The sequence below is a fragment of the Paramisgurnus dabryanus genome, chromosome 21 (genome assembly GCF_030506205.2).
Source record: "Paramisgurnus dabryanus chromosome 21, PD_genome_1.1, whole genome shotgun sequence".
NCBI lineage: Eukaryota > Metazoa > Chordata > Actinopteri > Cypriniformes > Cobitidae > Paramisgurnus > Paramisgurnus dabryanus.
The window spans coordinates 30,565,127-30,587,458 of NC_133357.1; the positions used below are offsets into that span (position 1 = coordinate 30,565,127).

General features: G+C 39.3%; 1 protein-coding gene across 1 annotated transcript; it reads left to right on the plus strand.

The window, feature by feature from the left end:
- Positions 1 to 2,376: 2,376 nt before the first annotated feature.
- ndnf (neuron-derived neurotrophic factor) lies at positions 2,377 to 21,959 on the plus strand. The gene is made up of 4 exons (XM_065286567.2): positions 2,377 to 2,665; positions 11,589 to 11,777; positions 15,373 to 15,497; positions 19,436 to 21,959. Exons 2-4 carry the CDS (start codon positions 11,590 to 11,592, stop codon positions 20,845 to 20,847), a joined length of 1,725 nt encoding a protein of 574 aa, XP_065142639.1. The 5' UTR covers positions 2,377 to 2,665; position 11,589; the 3' UTR covers positions 20,848 to 21,959.
- The last annotated feature ends 373 nt before the right edge of the window (positions 21,960 to 22,332 follow it).

A 22,332-nucleotide genomic window follows, 5' to 3' on the forward strand; every position in this document is an offset into this window, starting at 1 on the left:
TCCCCATGAGGAAACAAGCTTATAAATCAAACAAGATGATGTTTATTGAAAATCTAAGGTACAAGAAAGGTTTTTGTGATGGTTGGGGTTAGGGAATGGGGCAGGTAAGGGGAATAGAATATACAGTTTGTATGGTATAAAATGCATTACGTCTATGGAATGTCCACACAAAACATGGAAACCAGAGTGTGTGTGTGTGTGTGTGTGTGTGTGTGTGTGTGTGTGTGTGTGTGTGTGTGTGTGTGTGTGTGTGTGTGTGTGTGTGTGTGTGTGTCTTTCTCTGTTTGTGTGTCAGTGTGTGTGTGCGCGTATAAGAAAGAGAGAGAGAGATATATAACACTCTCTTCAACATGTCTCTGCTTTTCGTCTCCACCATCACTCTTATCAGTTTTTGTGTTGTAAGAAGCTTCTTCTACTTGTTGAGATATAACGTGACTTCCTACAGTATAGTGATATCTACATAAAAAAAAAAACTTAATCAAAGAGAAGAGAAGAACAGATGTCAGAAGATCAAGGCTCTTATACAAAGACAACTGCTGTGACATGAAAGACTAAAAGAGTCCTATTGCGTGGATTGATTTGATTAAGTGGTCATCAACTGATAACATAAACACACGTCCTTATATGGAGATGAAGGAAATAAAGATTAAGCCTCAGGTTGTGTTGAAGCAACATCTTGTGATCGATGACAACATGTAGCGAATTATTAAAATAATTTACAATATAACCATGTCAATAAAATAATGACTTGGGCACCAATTTCACTTGGAATTATGTAAACACCCACATGACCATTTGATAAACATATCATTAAAATAAGAACTAACTTACTTTAATTTTTAAGTTAGTTTTTTATTATTTTTTATTTTGACAAAAAAAGCTAGCAAAAGCTACAAACCACTAGATGGCCATATTGCACTTACATACATCAGTGAGTATTCATACGTAACAGAGCTCCTACACTCATTCAAAGACAAATCCTAACACAGATCATTTTGTCACTTTGTGAGCATTACCAAAATAACTAAGCCTAATTTATTCACAATGACACACCCTTTCCAAGGGCCGATGGTGTCACATTGTGTGAAGGACATTAGAAAAGGGTTCAATGTTCTCATGCCATTGAATGAAGCCCTCAGACCCCTCGTTCTGTCATAAATGACCATTCATCACTGACAGCATTTGTTCAAACCCCTGTTATCTTTCATAAATATTTACTTCCCCCGGTTATAACCTCCCTTCACACCTTCAGTGTATGTGGGTCATAGAAACGGCGATGGGGAGAATGACCCGCTGTAAACAGCCCAACAAAAGAAAACAAACTGTGCCTGTGCTTTTCAAACAAACCTCAGGATTGCGTGTGTGTTGGGCATCGTGAGCAATTCCAGTGTGCAAATAATGTAAGTACAAAAAGAGGGCTGGGAAGACAAGACAAGTGCAGCGTGAGACTTTTTTTCTCTGAGCTTTTCAGAAAACAGCTTTCAGGAGATGCGTGACTATACCTGCCAGATGAGAGACAGGTGTGCTCATAGTAAACCATCATCTGTGTGTGGAAATACAGAAATAACAAAACAATGACTCAATCGGGCCTTTCTAGGATTTGGTTATATCTTAAAATTCAGTAAGGTGCCTGCTTAGATATCTTTTATAGGCAGCACAGTGTATTTTAAAGCTAATGAATGTGACATTTTTAACTGGTGCTGAAGTTCACTAGAATTCAGTATGATGTATGATTTTTTTATATGTTTTATGGTTGATTTAAAATTTATTTAAATGCTCCTTTAGTATTTTTGACCAGACATATGATCCCTAAAATGTTGCCTATACTAATGCAGTCTGTTGGCTATTCATTGTTAAGTGAAAGTGTTTGTATTTATTTATTTATTTATTGCAAAATTAAATGTTGGTCTTCTCTGAATGATGTGCACTTGTGACAATGCATTCCAAACAGCATGGAAATGACAATAACTAAATCTGACACAAGTCGAACAACAAGCAATAGAGACTACGTGGCTTTCAGTGCTAATCCTTATTCAAGGATGCCACAAAAATACAATGAGAATTTTATAATAAACAGCTCCAGTTTATGAACAATATGTAAAAACAAAATAATATTTAGATTATCAACTTCTGTTTATGATGAATTATTATGATATATTTGATGATGTGCACAGGTCATATATTTCCATTTTACTTTTGTTTAATGATATATATGTTTGGTGTGGGACAGTGAGATGAGTGGGCTGGTCTTCAGAGAGAGGAAGAGAGTGTTAGAAACACTCCACATACATAGAGAGAGAGAGAGAGAGAGAGAGAGAGAGAGAGAGAGAAAGAAAGAGAGAGAGAGAGAGAGACTTCACAGCAGTCTGACTCGCGCTTCAGTCTCAAACTCTAAACACGAGAACGACTGAGGAGGATACGCGACAACTTTAGGACGCGACAGAAACTCTCGGATGCGAATGAAGGATTCTACCAGCACATGAAGAAACACCTTTACACCAGCTGATCCACGTACAGTCTTTACGCGTATTAAATAGTTTATGCAGTTTTACTTGAAAATTTGTGTTACTGGAAGAAAACTAAAAGAAATAAAGAACGCAGCCAATAATACAATTTCCATCAATACAAACTTTGTTTCTGGCGGGATTTTACACTAAAGAATAAGGTAAGGAGCTTTCACATCAAATCAATGTTTTTTTCTGTTTTCATCTATGGTTTCATTATTATTATTTTAATTGAAAAAAAGAAATGCATTCGAAACAAGTTGTGTTTAAATACCTCCCAAGGAGCATTTCCACCGGTTTCACACATTGCTCAGATGTACCTGTCTTTGCATTTCCGAAATGCTTTCATGCCTCATAAAAGAGTTTTTAAAACTTATGCAGTCATGGGGAAAAAGCAGCGGGACTCTCCGAATAGAGAAAGACACTCTTTGAACCTCTTGCCAAAACACGGGGGACGGGCTTTTGCGGTTTACAAACTCCACAGCTTTCAAACACCTCTCCATCAAGCCTGATCTCGCAGACTCGTTTAATGTTCTCCTGCAGCTCGTCTGGATCTCAGATTAAGTGTACGGTGCTCTTCGTGAGATGTTTGGAGCGAAGTTTAGGGATGGGAACGCTGGACATTGTCTTTGGAGACGCGGTTCCCATGCGCTCGGATCCGCCAGACGCAATTCATCAAAATTCGTCCGCGCCCCTTTAAATCAGTCAAATGTTAATTGTTGCTGCCTTCGCTCATGGGTGAAAGAAAACACGTGAAGGTTTCTCTTTAAATATCTGTTTTTTAAAATATACACGCGTAAACGCACTTGCAACATTTACATTGCTGATAAGGAAATGAAATTTTTCTTGTTCTGAAAGTTTAAGTAGTTGTCAAGCACGTATTAAATAATTCTAGTATTTATTAGGAAAGATGCTGTTAACGTTATTGATAAAAACAACTTTTTTATCTATTACAATAAGAAAGCGTAATGGGATATTTTAGATAAGGTTGCAATTGAAGTTCTTACCCAGCAAACGTCTAAGCATTTATTAACTCACATTGTTATAGGATATGTGCAGTTATGAATATTTTTGTATATCATTTGTGGTCTGGGTGAACCCATATATCTGTGTATAACCTCCACTAAATGGTGTCTACAGTTTAGATATTGTGACAGGTCAAAACTTTTTAGCTGTTTCACAGATAAGTAAAATAAACCCGATAATAAATGATTTAATATAAATATAGATCATAAAATTGCATATATTATTAAAATTATGAAGTTAAGCAATGCCACGGTACTTGAAATTTCATGTCAATTACCCATCTGAGATGAAGAGAGTTTGGTCCCATTTGCATCCCCCATTTTAATTGAATAGTAAATTGTGTGGATTTTTTAATCTCTCCTGTGAGGATTATCTGTCTATCACTGACATACACACAAACTATAGTTGTGTATGGCAGACTACCTGATGTGGCTCCTGGTGAGAGTGATATTTTTCTCTGGGCTGGGAGACATAATGAAAGGCAGACTCAGAATGAAGGAATTTGAATAACTGTATTTAGCGGTGAGGCCAAGCTGCACTGCCTCCCATCCTCTCTCGAGAAGAATAAAACGGGAACAAAAGTCTAAGAACGGGAAGGTCTGTGTTGCATAGCGTATCTAAACCCTCATTAGCATATGAAAACTCTGGCAACGAAAGAATTCCGCCACTGTTGAAATAGCCATTTGTGTGTCCGACGGAGTGACAGTTCGATACGGAGATACAGTCGTCCCTGCGCTCATCTTTGTTGGGTCTGACGTGACCGTGTGTCATGTCCTGTTGAGGAGAACCAGGGATTTAATTGCAGCTTTTCGACCCCCCATTGCTTATTTCCATATTGGTTAATTCCCAAAGCAGCTAGGCTGAAATTCATTGCAACGATACATGCAATTTTTTCCTCACGCATGCTTAGCAGGTAAACATCAATGTGGGCGCTCTATTTCCCAGCATGCCTGTTTTTGGCTTTGCTCTTGATATGCTCATATGGGTGGGACGAGAGTGACAAATTGTCCCTTAGATTTGTGATTATCTGTGAGATCTCTCATTCTTCTTACAAAGACAGCAATGAAGTGAACATCAGTCAAAGCTAATCCTCCCCCCTTCCTCAATGGAGTGTTTGTGTGGCTTGTGCAGACTGTGGTCCCCGCACCCTCAACTTAGCCGCTTATCAACATTCCTGGACGTAGTACTAATTGGGAGCACTCTGATAAGTACATATGTGAGGATACTTTTGAGACATCTCGTTTTGGACACTACAGTGAGCTCATTTGATATGGTTCCAGATTACGCAGATCTAGATCTCTTTGCCTTCGTCAGTGATCTTGAAATTGCATTTAGACAATATTATTTGATAAAAGCTGTCCTGCATTACAAAGAAAGCAATAAGGAGACAGACAAGTGTCCACTCGATCTTACTAAAACCTCTTCTCTACCAATTAGTCATTGTACCATTTGGCTGCCCGAGAGCACCAGGATGCCTCTGGTTTGGCACAAGAATGCAGCACATGTCAAGTACCTTAGCTTTAAAATGCTCATCCCACATCTATGACATCATAATGGCAATGGTGAAAAGGACACATTGCGGTCTCATGGAAAATAACTCTTCCAGAGACGTGTCAACAGCATATCTTAGGAGTCATAGACGCACTAAGAATGGCGCCACATCAGCTTGTCTTATTAGGGCACCAGAACCGATGTCAGTAAAGACTGTCCAACCATCCACTCCCTTTTCTAAATAAATCTGTTGTTGGTTCTTTTTTTCCTTCTTTGACAGTCCAGAGTTTGTTTGGTGTGTGTGCATGACAGTGCTGTGAGGAACTCATAGGATGAAATCCGACTTAAATTTTGTTTCAGAGCAGTGGTGAGGCAACATAAGGGCCAGGGTGGCACTCGCCCACTCAGATTGACTGCTGAGTGGAGAAGCAGAAGAAATCACGCATAAATGATAATGTTTAGTAATCTATAGTAATCTGTTTAACCACCACTATATTGTAAAATGATTTAATTAAAGAGTAGGGATTGAGGTCAACCCTATATCACCGAGGTCCACTCAGTTTAAAATTTCTGGTTTAGAGGTTTCAGATGTCATAGATGTGGGATGAGCTGATCGGTGGGAGAGCAGTATATGTGTGTGAGTTTGTCACATCTGCAGTCAAAGCAAGCGAGAAAGTCATGACACCCGCACACAGGTTAGCACGGTAATGATGGCTCTCAGCTGTCTGTGGCTCAGAATGCTGCGGCTTGATTGACAGGTGGTAGCTGCTCCGTTGAAATGTGTGTTTTTACCCTGTCAGTAACGTCACTCTTTGTGCACCATACATGTGTTACTCATATGTGCGAATACGCAGACTGAGCTTGTTACTTACCTCATGTTAACAGTTCCAGTGCCAATTAATCAGTCGATTGATCTATTGAATCATTCGCTGATCGGCAAGGTGTTTATCTGCTTGTAACTGTTCATCATTCACTTTAACTCGCTGTTGTTTGAAGTCCTGGATTCCAAAAGGAGATGAATGGCGTTTTCTGATCTGAATAAACCGATTACTAAAGTGAATGACATTTATCTCTCAAGGGATATAATTAGATGAATTGCAATACAGGGAAATTGGGCTATTCACAGTGGACCGTAGCCAAACATTGTTGCTTTTGAAACACCTGTCAAAAGATTAACTTAATCCATTCGTTTTGCAGAATTATCTTTAAATGGCTCTTTAGATCACAAACGACAATCAAGGAGGTTAAAAGAGGTACACGACTTAGAACTGTTGAAAAACAACACTGCGTTTAAGTTTGTTGCCATTTAACTTGCACGTGAAGTGATTAGGAACATTTTGAGGATGGTAATTCAAACAGCTTTGTGCTGTGTTTAAAGGGTTTAAGCTGTTTAACATTACGAACTTGACTCTCCGACCTTCCCACAACACACTTTCTCCCGAAACCACTTCAAGATTAAAATCCTGACGTCTCGGTTTTGTACACTGTTCATAAGTAACTCAGGACCCGGACAAACTTGTTTCTGTCACAAGAACATTTGGAAAAACAAATAAATACAGAAAAAGCCAAAAAACAAAGTTGGCACCATTGCGGCCGACTCTGGCTTCAAATTATCCTTTCCCCAAATTACGATCAGACATTCTTCCCAGCTCTAATTAAACATTAGCTTTCATTTGTTCCAGATGGGCCTTTGTTTTGAAGTTTTATTTTAGAAAGAGAAGAACCCTTTCTGCTACGGGAAACGCAACTGCATCTATAAAACCTGATAGAGTTGAAGAGGAAATCCACATTTGTATGTGTCCTCCCTTTCTTCATTATTAGGATTGAATTCTACACATGTTGTATCTCTTATTCCAGGCAGCGACCATCTACACGTTTAGTTAATTTGTGTTTGTAATTCAGTTCAAAGACCTCAGCTTAACACGGAATTGTAATTTTCTGGATGACTAAACTGCAGATCCGTGATCTCGACTAGCAGTTAATCTGGCTTATTGGTCTTCATATGTCTGCACTCATCCAATAGCCCTGCAGCGGAGGTTTGGTACATCTGTAAGGCTGTTTCACACTCGCTTTAATCTGTTGGTCCAAATTCAAGTTTGATTTTGCCCCCAAATTGATCTCTGATGTCAAACAGACCTGGGTCTTTATCAAAAAGCTGACCTAAGAAAGAAAGCACTCTTAAACTTGGTCCGTGGGGCGCAGACAGCCCTCTTATCTGTAGGGGTGTCCTCGACTAAGGATTTACATATTCGAATCAGAATTTTCGAATCTTTCCATAGTCGACCGATAGTCGAATCATCTATGTTTGTATGCATGGGTTGGGAGGGGGCCAGACCAGGTACAAATTGGTAACTTTTATTTTCTTTCACAAACAGCACACATAAACAACTGTCTGATAAAGTGACCAAAACTGTCTTTCAAGTAATAAACGAAGACAAAACTGACGATGCATTTATATATATTTTTTTTTAAGGTAAAATGTAAGGCAACATTTGTTTAATTATTCCTCATAACATTTTAAAGCCACGATCTACAGAACATCACACAAAAATACATTTTGATAACTAAACCTAAAAAAATAACAAAGGTATTCCTGCCTTGGAAACTCCGGCTACAATTACGTGTTTTTATTTAATTTGGAGATAGCGCGTCAAAGCAGTCATGACCAAAAAAACCCGACAAATGAGAAATGACAAATAATTTGTGATTGTGACTGTAAATGATAAAAACTAATCTATTCATTAAACGTTAATTTATAACAAGAAAAACACTGAAATTAATGATTATATAGACACTACGCGTTATTATTTAGCACAGAAATACCTGCTTGCTTGCTTTGACTTTGATCATCTCTGTATTAACTTTAGATACAGAAAGACCGGATGATATTATTTATTTCAGGAATCTCTTTGCTATAATTTGAAAGTGAACACCGACTGACCATAATATTAAATCACAAGAAAGACATTCGTGTCAGGCAGAAATAGGTTCGGTGCAGATACTAGTTTCCGTTTCATCACCGAAATAAAAAAACGGCTTACCTGTTTTGTAGTTTAACTTTAAGATAGACAATATATGTTTTAAATACATTTTAAAAACTTATACTCGTCGAAAAACATCCGTTTTTTAATGTTTAGTTTGATGAACTCCTAAATATGAGACGCAGAGCACCTAACCGTTCGGCTAAATTACATGCGCAAGCATGGCCAGCACGCAATAGCGCAACATCGATACAACGAAAAGCTATCCAAAATTTACATACTTAAATTAGATCGGAATTTACGTTTATAATAAATACAATTTTTTTTTAATAAAATAAGGTCAGAAGTAACAAAGTGCAGAACAAATATGCAAAATGCCTCAAGTGCACGGAAACAAAACACAAGCCAAATAGTTAAATCAGATAACCCAAAGTGATTTATAAATAAAATAAAATATAGAAATTATTAAAAGAACGAAAGACATAGTTTAATTTGCCAGCTTTGTCTTTTAAATGTCGAAACAAAGAGGCAAGGCTTTAATAACATAGAGACCTCTTATGGACGTGAAGTCCGGTCACAGGGGTTGTTGGATTTATTAACGCATTTTAAAAATATTTATTGAAAGCTGCTACTTCACATATTATTTGCAGCATTATCATAATATGCAGTATATTAATATATTGTGAGAAAGCTGTTATATGTGAAATCAGATAATGTGTGCACCCATACGGCCAAAATTAAATGATCCTCATTTCATAACACATCTGCGACGATTCGACTATGAGATTGGTAGTCGAATCAGGCTTCTCCTATCGATGCATCGAATCTTCGACTATTCGGGGTCACCCCTACTTATCTGACACATTTAGTTCGGACTAATGATTCGACTCAAACAGTTTCAGTGTCTACAGTGCCAGGATTAAAAGCAATTCCCCTATAATCAGACATATACAGGCATATATATGCATATTTTGTGCTGTACAAGATGAACGTTTAAGAGTGAATGTGTCAGAGTGTCCTATTACACAGTCTGAAGTCAGGAGAAGTAAGCAGTACTCTCTTAGAGACAGACAAGAGGAAATGCAATGCATGATAAGAGCCATGCTTTGTGTGCAAATGCAGTTAAGTAGATTTTGTGAGTGGCTCAAGTGAAAAGCCCATGCTAAAGGAGGGAGGAGAGTGTATAACTTTAAAAGAATGAGAAGAGGAGAGCATCTGAATGAAATAAACAATGGATGAAAGTGGGGGAAAGAAAAAGAGAGAGCAGGGCCTGAGAGCGAGTGAAGGAGGTGAAGTAAGAGGGAATAAAGGCTAAAGTGGGAGGAGGGATGACTGGAGAGGTCATTAAAAGGACAGACTCTCACTTGCAGTTAATGACAGTGGAGTATCACTTTAATCTGCCATCATTAGCCTGATTATATCAGAGGGGATTGAGCTTTGACTTCAATCAATGAGACTAAATCAATAGGAGGAGGAGATCATGTGATATCTGTTCAGCCAAATCCGGCACAGTCAGATCTCAACCCAACACAGCTGCACTAAATTCCACCTACAGTATAGTTAAACCCAGCACAGCTGGACTAAACCAAGTTCAGCTCAACGTAAAACTGAAAGTATAGTTTATTTTGTCGAACGCAAAGCCTGGGAAAGCATACTTCATTTGACTCGAACATGTAGGTAGGCATTGGACGCATGCAGTACCTCTTTTGGCCTTTAGGGGTCAGGAACAGTAGCAGTTAAAGTGCTCCTATTTCATTGCTAAAAAATAATGTTATTTTGTGTATTTGGTATCATATAATGTGTGGTATAATACAATTTTGTAGCTCCAGATATTCCTGTGTTCTAAAAACACATGGATTGTGTACAAAACGTATCAATTTGAAAAGCTCTGTGTCTGATTGGCCAGCTAATCTGTACGTTGTGATTGGCCTCAGCCGGAAATGAGACGCTCCTTACCATGTTTGAAAGATGTAATGGTAACAGGAGTTAACTTACAGGCTGAGTCCCAAGCGGGAGGAATTATGATAATGTCGGTCTTGTCTACATCACCAATCCCAGAAAGTAAACTGTTGCCTACAATCCGTGTGTTTGTTGTAGTTCAAGAAAAGAGATTTGCGTAGAAGATAACTTGCGTCATCGTCTACTTTGGGGTTAGTACCCTTTGCATATCGTTAACATGTACTAACACACACACCAAAGGAAATGAAAAATTGTGAATCGGACAATAGGTGCCCTTTAAGTGGTGGTGACGTCATGTGTTTAAACTCATGTAAACATTAAACATTGCATTTTGGCATGCAGTGATAAAAACTACCGTGCACACCTCCACGTGAAATGAGGTCTGGCGCACCCAATGAGCACGACCGCCGACTCTGCGCTGATGTAATTTTAGCCACTCGCTCATGCTGACGCGTCAAGTATAAGCAATAAGGTACGGGAGGCTGTGCTGTATCGTGAATAAGTAACGGCTGAAGGACCTCAAGTACCTTATTGCTTTTATAAAACGGTTAACAAATATTAGTGCAACTTTCATGAAGTTAAATCAATAAAAAGCCTTCCTTCCGCTAGAAAAAATAGTCCCTGACCATGAACAAAAATGTGTAATATCCATGAAAGCTCAAATAAAAACAACTAACCCATATGTGTGGTTGCTAAGGGTGTTGCTAAGGGCACAGTGATAAACAGAACCGTTGGGTGAAGCGGTCATAGCCGTGTTTTATCGCACACCTATTGACCAATCAGAATCAAGGATTGGAACTAACCGTTTTATAAACAAGACTTAATCCAGCTCAGCAAATAAGCATCCCGGTTTATTTCATCCTAACCTGAATTCTAATTCTAATCTAGCAAAACCTACCTCAGCTCCTCAAAGGCAATTCAGTCAATCAGTCTAATATAGTACTTGTTGTTGCTCTTGTATGGGTATCTACATCTATTCTAAAGATGTGTTTACAAATTTGGATTTGTGGCAAACTGGGCACCAAACTGTAAACATAAAAGGCTTTATTCTCTATAACAATAAACAGTTTATGAGTATACAAACTAAACACATCATTGTGATCTTGATTGTTCAGAATTGATTAAGAGATGATCTGTGAACAGTAAACAAGTGTTTAACACCAACCAGACATACGTACCATAAGATACTTTAGACATGAATTCAAACTGTGATGAGAATTTGTGTATCCAATCCAGAGAGCAATCTCAGCACATCTGTGTGTGTGCGTGTGTGACTGGATGTACTCACGAGTAGTCTGAAGGTTGTTTGTGAGCAGTATGAACTGCAGTACACCCGTCTTTTACCCCTTTAACCCAGCCGGGCCGCCTCTTGAGTTAAAACAGCACCAGAACATTAAAGATGCAGTGTGTTGATTCATTTCAAATGACTTATTTTCATTTGTTTTGTTTGTTGTCCTGATGTTGCCAGAAATATGACGTTTTTGTTTATCTACTTCACAATCTTTTGTAATTAAAAAAAGTTTTGGACGATTTTAAACAGGTCTCATTTACTAACTCTTCGTATTCTGCTCCATCACAGATGTACTGTATCTAGGTATTGATTTGTGATGATCTCTTTTGTTTGCAGGATGAGACAGATGTTTGGATGTTATGGCTTGATGTTGCTGGTCCTGGGGGTGATGGGACAGAAACTGCCCACACGTGATGAGGGTCTCTTTCAGATGCAGATCAGAGACAAAGCAACGTTTCACGACTCTTCTTTTATGCCCGATGGAGCTGAGATCAGTGGATACCTGTTTAGGGATACCCCAAAAAGGTGGAGTCATGCATCACACGCAATATAGAAATGGGCACACACTCGCACACAAAGATTTGAAGTCGCACATGTCATTCAGCAGTTCGAGATACTAATGGTCTGTTTACACCAGTTCAATATGACTAAAAATGATTTAACCTTCACAATTTTTGTCATAAAAACTAGCAATAAAACTATCATTCAAATGATAAACGTGTTTATGTATAAAATTTCCTGTAAGGACTAATATGAATAAAATTAAAACAATTACCTAAACCAATTGTTCACCGTCTAAACAATTAAAACCAACCCATTCTCATGAAGTGCGTATAAATAGCACACAGTGTAAAAAGTCATGCAAAACATGCGCCAAATTCCAATATGCCAGTCCTTCCTGTTCACTTAAAGTTGGCGCATATTTTTATGTCGTTTTATATATATTGGTTTATAATTTTTTTTAAACCATTGTCGCTTGGGTTTGGGGTTAGATTTGGGATTTGCTTTATGATGTCTTTTAATATATAGGTTTATCTATGTTTTTGTCTATATCTAAACCATGGTCGCTTGGAGTTGCGATTAGAATTGAGGTTTGGGTTAGGATTTCATTTTATGTAACAAAAAGTTGTTTTAACCCTAAACTCAAATGATAATGGTAAAAAAAAACAATACATTAAACGATATGAAAAGATGCGGCATAATAAGTGAACGGGAAGGACTGGCGTATCATATTCATGCAAAATTGGAATTTGGCTTATGTATTGCACAACTTTTCACACTGCGTGCTATTTATATGCAAATCATGAGAATGGGCTGATACAAACATATATCTAGTATCAAAAGAAAAAGATCAAACAGCCCAGCACATTTTAATCCAGTACAGAAAAGCCAAACTTAGTTCAGCCAAATCAAATCAACCCGATCACATCTCTGTACTGCAACCAATCAGTGCAATAGAGAATTACACTACAATATTTCAAACTTTAGTTCAAGTTAGCCCATTGTTTGTAGTAGGCTAAAACTGGAAATGTTCGTGTTATTATTACATTTAGTTTATGTGAAATATGGAATCTATTATGGCCATGGTGCATCAGATGAGAGTAAGACATTCATTATGAATGAGTTGCTGGGAAATCAGCGTGTGTTGTGTTTGATGAAGGAGTTCGCTGAGTAGCAGGTGCTTTCTGATAGAAGGAAACTTACCGCGTTTACCACGTCCATCAAGCTCCACCACATGCAAGGTCTTAGGAAAAGGCTATGGGTTATTTTTACTAAGGATCCTGGATAAATTAATCGGAACATACATACCACAGATGTTCACATGCTGAGCTCTTCGCATTTCAAAAAAGCTTGGGAGCAATCATTTATCTCCCCGTTTCTCGTTTGATGTCTTGGCCAATGATTCCATCAATGTCATGTCCTGCTAATGAACTGCGGTGTGTGCTAACAGAGCTGATTACATGCGCATCAAGTCTACATTTATCATAATCATTTTGCAGAACATAGTGCCGAAAGTTGTCACTGCTCTGAATGGGTATCAACAGAAGGTCATTGGCTATGTTCAGAATGCCATGCAACTACATGTGCTATTTTGGAAGTGTGTACTATGTATGCACAGAATGACCTACTGCATTTGCCAAAACAGAGCACACTTCACTGGCATACTAAATCCCATAATGCATTGCACTCAACACTATTCCGTTTGACAAATGAACCAAAAATATTATCAGAAATGACTTTTAACATATTGTTTTTCACCCCTTTTTTTGATCAGAGATGCAAAATAACCCAACATGATCTCACGAAAGTCATGTTATTGTCACGGAAAATTTGATTAATTTATTCGTGTCCATGGCATGAAATTCAGCTTTTTTGTGCCTTGAGCACGAATGTCACTCAGCACAAATTTGGTGTTTTAAATCTCGTGTCAGTGGCACGATTTTCTTTTTTGTGTCATTTTATGTACTGTATTGTTTTAAAAAATGTCCTCCTATTTTTTAATTATTGTCGCTTGGGATTGGGGTTAGATTTGGGGTTTGGGTTAGGATGTACTTTATTGTATTGGTTTCTACATGTTTTTCTTCACCTTTTATAACTATTCTCGCTTGGAGTTGGGGTTAGAGAGTTGGGGTTTGGGTTAGGATGTCTAAAATGTAACAGAAAGTGATTCTAAGCCCAACCCCAAGCGACAATGGTATGAAAGTACGAAAAAACAATGAGAAAACAATGCATGAAAATGAAATGAAAAAGAAAGTCGTGACACGCACACGAAAAACTATTTATAGAAATTTGTGTGAGTGACACGAAAAAGTCATTCATGCTCAAGGTACGAAAAAAACCCTGAATTTCGTGCCATGGACACGAATAAATGAGTCAAATTTTTCATGACTATAACACGACTTTCCGTGAGTTGAGACTGCAATAACCATAAGTCTGGGAGGATATGGCATGGTTACCTTGTACACAATGATTGTGTGAAGATGCTTATAAGATCATGCGACTTCTGTAGTGGGTAAATCTTTATAACCTAATAACCAACAGGTAACCTAATAACCAACAGTAAACAAAACAAGAGACGCTTGGAAAATGGAGACAGGACTGCGAGTAGTCACGAATGGGCAAGTTAATAATTTATTAGCAGGGCAGCTTGTAATTGCCAAACTGAAAGCTGTGTACAGAAGAAGAAATTCAACATTATTGATGCATGCACAAGCAGACGACAAGACATTGCGACGAGAACAAGCCCCATATATGATAAAGACAACATCATCGGATCAGTCATGTGGGTTTAATGTTCGCTACGTCAGAATTTATTCGGCAAATGCGTTTTCATCTCCCATTATTGGCATTTACTCTTTTTCGCATAAGTCAAGAAACACCTCAAGCGAGCGTAAAAATGTTTTTGCGAATTAAGTTTTTTTTTTCTAAATTGGCATTTGATGTGATTCTTCAAAATGCACATAAGATCATGGTGGTGATGGAGCATGGCTTGCATGAGATGATTGTTGATTTAGCATTGTTCACATACTTTTTAATTAAAAATAATAGGCAGCATTTAGCGCGTACTGTAGTAAGCAGTGGGGCCTAATAATGCATTGCGAATATATATTGCGAATGTTGAAGACATCTCCCATGTGTGTCACAGCTAATCCAGTTAAAAAAAAACAATAATGAAGTTGCAGAGACAGCAAAGCTAACGTTTACAGCGTTGTGTTAAGGGAACGTGCTCCTATTACAGTAGCAGATTGTGTAAGGCCGGATCCTTTAAGTATGTGTCATGGGATGGGTTATAATATATCGCAAGTACTTTCAAAGGCAAAAGCTAAATCAGCTAAACTAATATATGTAACTCACTAAAACATCAGTCTTATATGTTGCGTTACGCTTTGTTGAGCCCACATGCAGAAAGTATTTGTATTAGTCTAATTCAGTAATCGAAAATAAATACAGCTGGTTAGTTTTCACACAAACATCAAAAGCGATTTAATCTAAGTGAACAGCACATCTGGTACACAACATGCAATGAGTCAGCTTCAATTTCCTGCATCGTTTCTGCTGTTTTCATTATACTGTTGTGCACACGCTAACTCACAGGCCGTTTCTTACCTCGCTCTCACAGGTACTTTTTTGTGGTTGAGGAAGACAACACTCCGCTATTGGTGACGGTGACACCTTGTGACGCTCCGCTCGAGTGGAGATTGACATTGCAGGAGCTCCCAGAGGACCGCAGCGGAGAAGGATCAGGTATCCGAATTAAATCTCCTGATCTATGTTGCAACTGTGCAGTAATTTAAGACCTGTTTTCCATGTCCACACTCTAACCTATTATTAGAAAAACTGATCTGAGATCTGCAGAAACAAGAGAGCATCACCCAATGCTATTCAATACAGTTTGAGGATTAACGCAGACAGTGGTATCTCATTTCAGTTAAGGATTAAGGCTGATTAGATGATGAAGAATCATCATAAAGGATTAGGAATACCATACACATTAAGACTAAACTGTAACTGCAATGACCATTTTAGCACTTTATGACCTGCTTGCCGTATGAAGGCAATATTTTAATGCATAAGAAACATGCAAACAGGATTCTTAAAAGGCATATGTGAAATTCGTACTGTAATATTTATCCTTCATTAAGACAGACAGCAGTCCCAGAATGCATTGCAACAAATTTGGTTAAAGAAAATCAATAACGTATTAATTCCAATTTATTTACTGAAAAGCATTACAATAATAGCTTAAATTTAGTATGAAAGCTTATTTCCTTACTTTTCCCTTTATGTGTGCTTATTGTAAACATGCCAAATCAGTCACTTATGAGTTTTAATTTTAGTGAAGATGCTGTCTTGAAAAGCAATTGCCTGTTTAGTTAGTAGACAAGCAGTTGAGTTCTCCTCATGTTGTTACTATACTGATTTAAAAACAAAATTAATGCCCTACAGATGTCTGCTTGGAAAGTTTTATACAAAAATAACTTGAGATTCATTTGAAAAAATAAACAGAGGCACAGGTAAATATGTGTTTTCTGCGAAGTACTGTGAAGCGTGTCTGGTCAGTGTTTTCCAGTCTATTCCATCATAAGCTCCATTTGCGTCAATTTGGGATTGTGAGCATGTGTGAATTTGGGCTCAATGTCACCACACCTGGTGTCCTGATGGACTGCACCTGACACCTGCAAACCCAAAAGCTATAAAACAACAACAACAAAACACAAAGTGTATTAAAGTATTCATAATTTTTTAGATTTTCATTTTTGCAAGAGGTGTAAAACCCATTAGGCTTTTCACACTGCACTTAACCCCGGGTTATCTTCGTTCTTAACCCTGCTTTTAATCCTAGGTTAAGGAGCGTTTCACACTTGTAATTTAGAAGCAGGGTTATCCCTGAAATTAACCCAGGGTTATTGAACCCTGCGCTGAAGCACGTACCTCATATCACCGTCTCTGTGTACTGAAAACACCTGAATTTGAGTAAAAAGACATCCCAGGAGGCTTAAAACAGCAAAGAAAGATGAACATTGTGACCTGTTTTGTGGAAGAGCGAGTCAAGTGGATATTCAAAACGCTATTTTAATTAAGACAGTACAACACCTTTTATCCAATCAAGATTGTTGTTGACACAGCAAATATGCAAATGAAAATGTTAACCTAGTGTTAAAGAAATGCACAGGGTTATCTCTTAACCCCTGGTTTAGTATGAACAGTGTAAAACGTGAAACAGATAACCCAGGATTCAATTAACCCAGGATTTAGAATAACCCTGGTTTAACTATTTCCAGTGTGAAAAGCCCTCATGTGTGCATCTCAAGCCGAAAAAAAAATTGTGACTGCCTTTTGTCTACAAAGCAAGATTTTTGCTTGCTCTCTTGTCCTTTCCCAAATTCGTACTTTCTTTTATCTTTATTCTCTTCATCACTCTCCTAACATCCCTCATAGTCTATCTGGACAGTATCTAAAAATGAAATGAAAAACCTTCCTTTAAAATGCCCTTGCGTCTGACCCTTTGCGTATGTGAAACTGAAGGTATGGGGCAAAACAAAAGGACAGAGGAGGAGCCACCATGTCAGGAGCGCGTGCATTGAACATGTCCATGTGTGAGCTCGCATAAAGACATGAGTGTCTCCCTGAGATACGACAAACTTCTCTGATCATCTTTGACTCTCCGCGTTATAATGACTCCCAGGCGCTGAGCTTTCCCCTTCTTCCATGTTTGTGGCCCAGTACAGCTGTCTTGGCTGATGAAACGCAGAAACCCTCATCATTCATTCTTATAGTAATGAAGCTTTTTACTCAAAAGGTCTTAGTGTTTTACAACATATACAATGTAAGAACCCACACATTTCAGCTAGCCACTTTAGGATCCGGAGGGCTTGAAAAACAAATTAATTATCATCATATGATAGAAATGAATAACTCACACGTGCTTCACGATGCTATAGAAGAAAAATTTTGCAAGAATAAGTCAGAGATATAAAATCAACGATACTTAAAGGAACAGTATGTAGGATTGTGGCCAAAATTGGTACTGCAATCACAAAACTTGTGGCTAAAACTGGTACTGCAATCACACAACTGGTGGGCAATACACAAAATGACAACATAAACATCAGTTGAGGGCTGCAACTCCACTTTTTAAATGACAATATCCTGGCCGGATGACTGTTGTCAGTGAAATAAGTATTTGAAATGAAAACGATTTCTTAATGTCTAGTGACATGTCAGGGCCATTTTATAATTAATTGATATACATTTCTTACATACTGTTCCTTTAATAAAACACAACCTTAATAACCCTTTTGTTGGATGATCACTAAACTACAAAGTAAAAAATCGTGAAAGGTTTTTGTTTTCTTATGGTACAGTGGTTAAGGGCGATTTATAGTCGTGCGTAGGTCCTACGGCGTAGCAGCTACGGCGTAGGTTCCGCGTCGGTTTTCATTTATACTTGTGCGTCGCCGTCCGCGTCGACGTGCAAACACACGCGAAACCGCTGGTTGGCAGTAATCACGCGTGTAACCACAGTAGCAGCAGAAGTCTTCAGAGAAGAAGAAGCTAAGCAAGTTAACCCACAAACGAAGAAGAAATAGCAACTTGTTGTGTATAATTTGAGAAGACCAGCAATGATGGAAGTAAATAAACAGCGACTTATGTTGCAGTTTGAGTTAAATCACTCCTCAACTTGGCTCATCTTTGTTTTCACCGTCTCAACCGGAAATACCTATGACGCAGTTTTTTTACCTGACGGGAGGGGTTCTGGTGGACCAATCACAGAGCTTCCGGTCCGCGTAGAGCCGACGCGCTGTTAGGAATTTTGTGAGGTGCGCGTCAGGCTATGCAGAGCTACGCACAGGCTACGGATAGCCTACGCCGTAGCTACGGCGTAGCACCTACGCATGACTATAAATCGCCCTTTACAGTAAACATAGGCTGTATATACTGTACAGTCCAAGACTTTTCCCATGTTTGCCGAATACATCCACTGGGAGTCGGTCTTTGATTCCAACTCTGTTCATTTAATTCTTTAGCTGGCAGACATAATATTATGTTTTCTTGCTCAGCTGAAGTGAGAAGGCTTGGAAAGGAAAATATAGGGACAGTGAAGCCACAAGGGATCTCTGTGTAGCTCGGGGTTCCCGGGAAAAGTGAAGTGAAAGTCGCCCTCTGAGCTGTGGAGCTGTTTGGATAGAAAACACAGCGGTCAGCGGGCGAGTGACTCTGACCATCCACATGGCGAAGTAGCTCAAAATGTCTTCACAGGATCAAAACATTAAACGATGCTCTTTTCCATTAAGATGGAAATTGCTTCTTCTTTTCCACTGGTGCTAATTGGGAAGTGGGGAGGAAGTAGCGGAACGTAAACAGCTAGATGAGAGGATTTCGGGTAGTGAGGGAAATGCGTCATTATGTGGAAGTTAATGTTAAATGTCTCACTCATTAACTTTTGGAGAGAGTTTTCATGTGTACATCCTTTTGTTCGACAGTTGCTGTTTGTGTTTGCATGTGGTTTAAACAATTCATCATTCAAAATGTGCATCTCTAAACAGCACCATGCCATTGTAAAAGAATGGGCCTTGCTTTGATGTTTGTGGTTTGTTCTGTGGTACCCAAACTTCTATGATCTTCCAGTATTCTGTTTTTGTTTTTCAAAGACTAATTTTGTGACTCTTTGTGTGCCTCAGGTGAGCCAGAACCATTAGAGCAACAGAAACAGCAGGTCACAACCAGTGAAGGGACCGAGCTTTTCACCTACAAAGGAAATGATGTCGAATCATTCATCGCCACCAGCTCCCCTTCGGGCTTGTACCAGCTGGAAATCGTCTCTACTGAAAAGGACAGCAACTTCAAGATTTACGCGACCACAACTCCCGAGTCCGACCAGCCATACCCAGAGCTGCCTTACGACCCCAGGGTCGATGTAACCGCACTGGGTCGTACCACCGTCACGCTAGCCTGGAAGCCCACTCCCACTGGCTCTATAATGGGCCAGCCGATCCAATACTGCGTAGTTATTAACAAGGAACACAACTTCAAGAGCTTATGTGCAGCAGAGGCCAAGATGAACGTGGATGATGCTTTCATGGCCGCTCCAAAACCCGGGAGGGACTTCAGCCCCTTTGACTTTGCTCATTTCGGTTTTGTCCCATCTGAGAATGATTTCAGTAAGGATCGTTCCCTCACCACTAACAGAGCTTTGAGCAGCAAATTGAGTCGCACGTATATCCCCAAGCCTAAAGTTTCAGACATACAGAAAATCTGCATTGGCAACAAGAATATTTTTACAGTTTCAGACCTCAAGCCAGACACACAGTACTACTTTGACGTGTTCGCCGTCAACACGGTCACCAACATGAGCACTGCTTTTGTGGGCACTTTTGCTCGCACTAAAGAAGAAGCCAAGCAGAAGACCATGGAGCTCAAGGACGGAAAAGTCACAGATGTCTTCGTTAAGAGAAAAGGCAGCAAATTTCTTCGTTTCGCTCCGGTCTCTTCTCATCAGCGCGTGACGCTCTTCGTGCACGCCTGTTTGGATGCGGTTCAGGTTCAGGTGCGCCGTGACGGAAAGCTTGTACTTTCACAAAACGTGGAGGGGGTCGGTCAGTTTCAACTCCGGGGCAAACCCAAAGCCAAGTACCTGATTCGTCTGCGTGGTTCTCGCAGGGGTGCTTCCACTTTGAAAGTGCTGGCCAGCACTCGTGCCGGGGGAAAGCAGCCCTTCCCCACTTTACCCGAGGATACCCGCATCAAGGCTTTCGATAAGTTGCGTACCTGTTCGTCTGTCACTGTGGCTTGGCTTGGCACGCAGGACCGAAACAAATACTGCGTTTACAGACGAGAAGTCGCCGAAAGTTACGGCGAGGAGCAGCGACGCCGTGAGCAGAACCAGTGCGCAGGACCGGAGAGCCGTCGAAAGTCCGAAAAGGTACTTTGCAAGTACTTCCACAGTGCAAACCTGCAGAAGGCCGTCACCACCGAGACCATAACAGGCCTCGAGGCAGGAAAGAGCTACCTCCTGGATGTTTATGTGGTGGGACACAGCGGTCACTCAGTCAAGTATCAGAGCAAACTGGTGAAAACAAGGAAGTACTGTTAAAAAACAGAGACTCAGACATACAGACTCTGCACAGAAGTAAATATATTATATATATAATGAGAAAAAAGAAGTTTATTTAACTTGAAGTGATATTCTACTAAGGAGAGTTTTGCAGACTGACTACTTGCGCACAATGCTAACGGTAACGACGCATGTGTCGCGGTTACTGAACTGCCTTTAGAGTGAGATATCAACCTCTGTATTTATGTTTACATTACCGAATCGAGTCTGGCGCTCTCAGGCCACCTTGGCACCTGAAGGTTTGTTCTCAGGGGGTGCCGTCGCTGTTGCTACGTCAAGAGTCTCTATCCTGCATCCTCAGTGCCATGGATATAGGGGTTTGGATGAGTTGCGGTTCTCTTTTTGGCCACTGCATGCACCATTTGTCTGTCTGTTTGTACTTCTTTGTTCTTGTGGCAGCCATTGCAGAGGTAGCGCCAAGACTCTTCCTTTCCCCTCTCCCACCTTGTATTCAAAACATGGTTTAGAGGATTTAAATTATTTCATACTTCTCAATGTTTTATTTTTTTAACTGTTATTTTTGTTATTATTAGTGATTACAAAGTATTTTTAATCTATATGAACGTTGACATTGCTGAAGCATTTCCCCACTGTCAGTTTGTGTATGTATACCTTCAGTTTGTGAATCTGGTGTTTGTAAACGTGTTTCATCATCTGTGTGTCACATGTACAGATTTTCTCTGCCAATATTCATGTACATAAAACACTAAATATAAACATCTGTAATCCCAGTGGTGCTGTGTTTCTCTGCCAGGATGACAAGAGGGCAGGATGATAGCCATGTTTGTATAATTTTAATTTGAATGTTAAAGTATGTTTTATGAAGTTAGTGCCAAGTTATGCAGGTGAAGTGTTTTAATGCAACACTTAAAGTTCAAATACTTTCAACCTTGACCTCTCACTGATCTTTTTAAAGGGCAGCCAATGATTACCTGACAGTTTGCATGACGTACCGTTACATAGGCAGAGTCAGCACAAAATCAAAATGATGGAAGTGGATGGATGTATACGTATACATCAAGCAGTATGACACAACATCAAAGCTATTTTGTGACATTAAGAGATGCTTTCATTAGAGTACATGTGACTATTTTTACTGTTTATGGATGTTTCTCATTTTCTTATAACCTAGTAATCTCATCCCCTTGTCAAAATCTAAAGAGCACTCTTCTTTTATAATATACTTTATGTCTGAAACACCTTTTCACTCCACTCTGTGTAAGTGCGTGTGTGCTAAGCTCCCATTAAGAGGGTCAGTTGGAGAGTAAATGTGTTTTTAATAAACCCAAATTCCCTTGATCCCAGGTCAAGCATTAGATGAAGGTCTCTTCTAATGTTTGACCTGGGATCAAGGGAATTTGGGTGTAGTTGAGATGTATTTCTTTTGGGGGGTTTTCAACTCTATAGACAACTGCCATGCTGTCCACTGCCTACAATATAAACAGGTATCTTCTAAAGCACATA

What these genes read in the sequence shown, in the direction of transcription:
- ndnf (XM_065286567.2), top strand. Translation starts at nt 11,590, where the DNA reads ATGAGACAGATGTTTGGATGTTATGGCTTGATGTTGCTGGTCCTGGGG. An exon ending in TTTAGGGATACCCCAAAAAG is followed by an intron (nt 11,778 to 15,372) that starts GTGGAGTCATGC and finishes TCGCTCTCACAG; the next exon opens with GTACTTTTTTGTGGTTGAGG. An exon ending in CCGCAGCGGAGAAGGATCAG is followed by an intron (nt 15,498 to 19,435) that starts GTATCCGAATTA and finishes TGTGTGCCTCAG; the next exon opens with GTGAGCCAGAACCATTAGAG.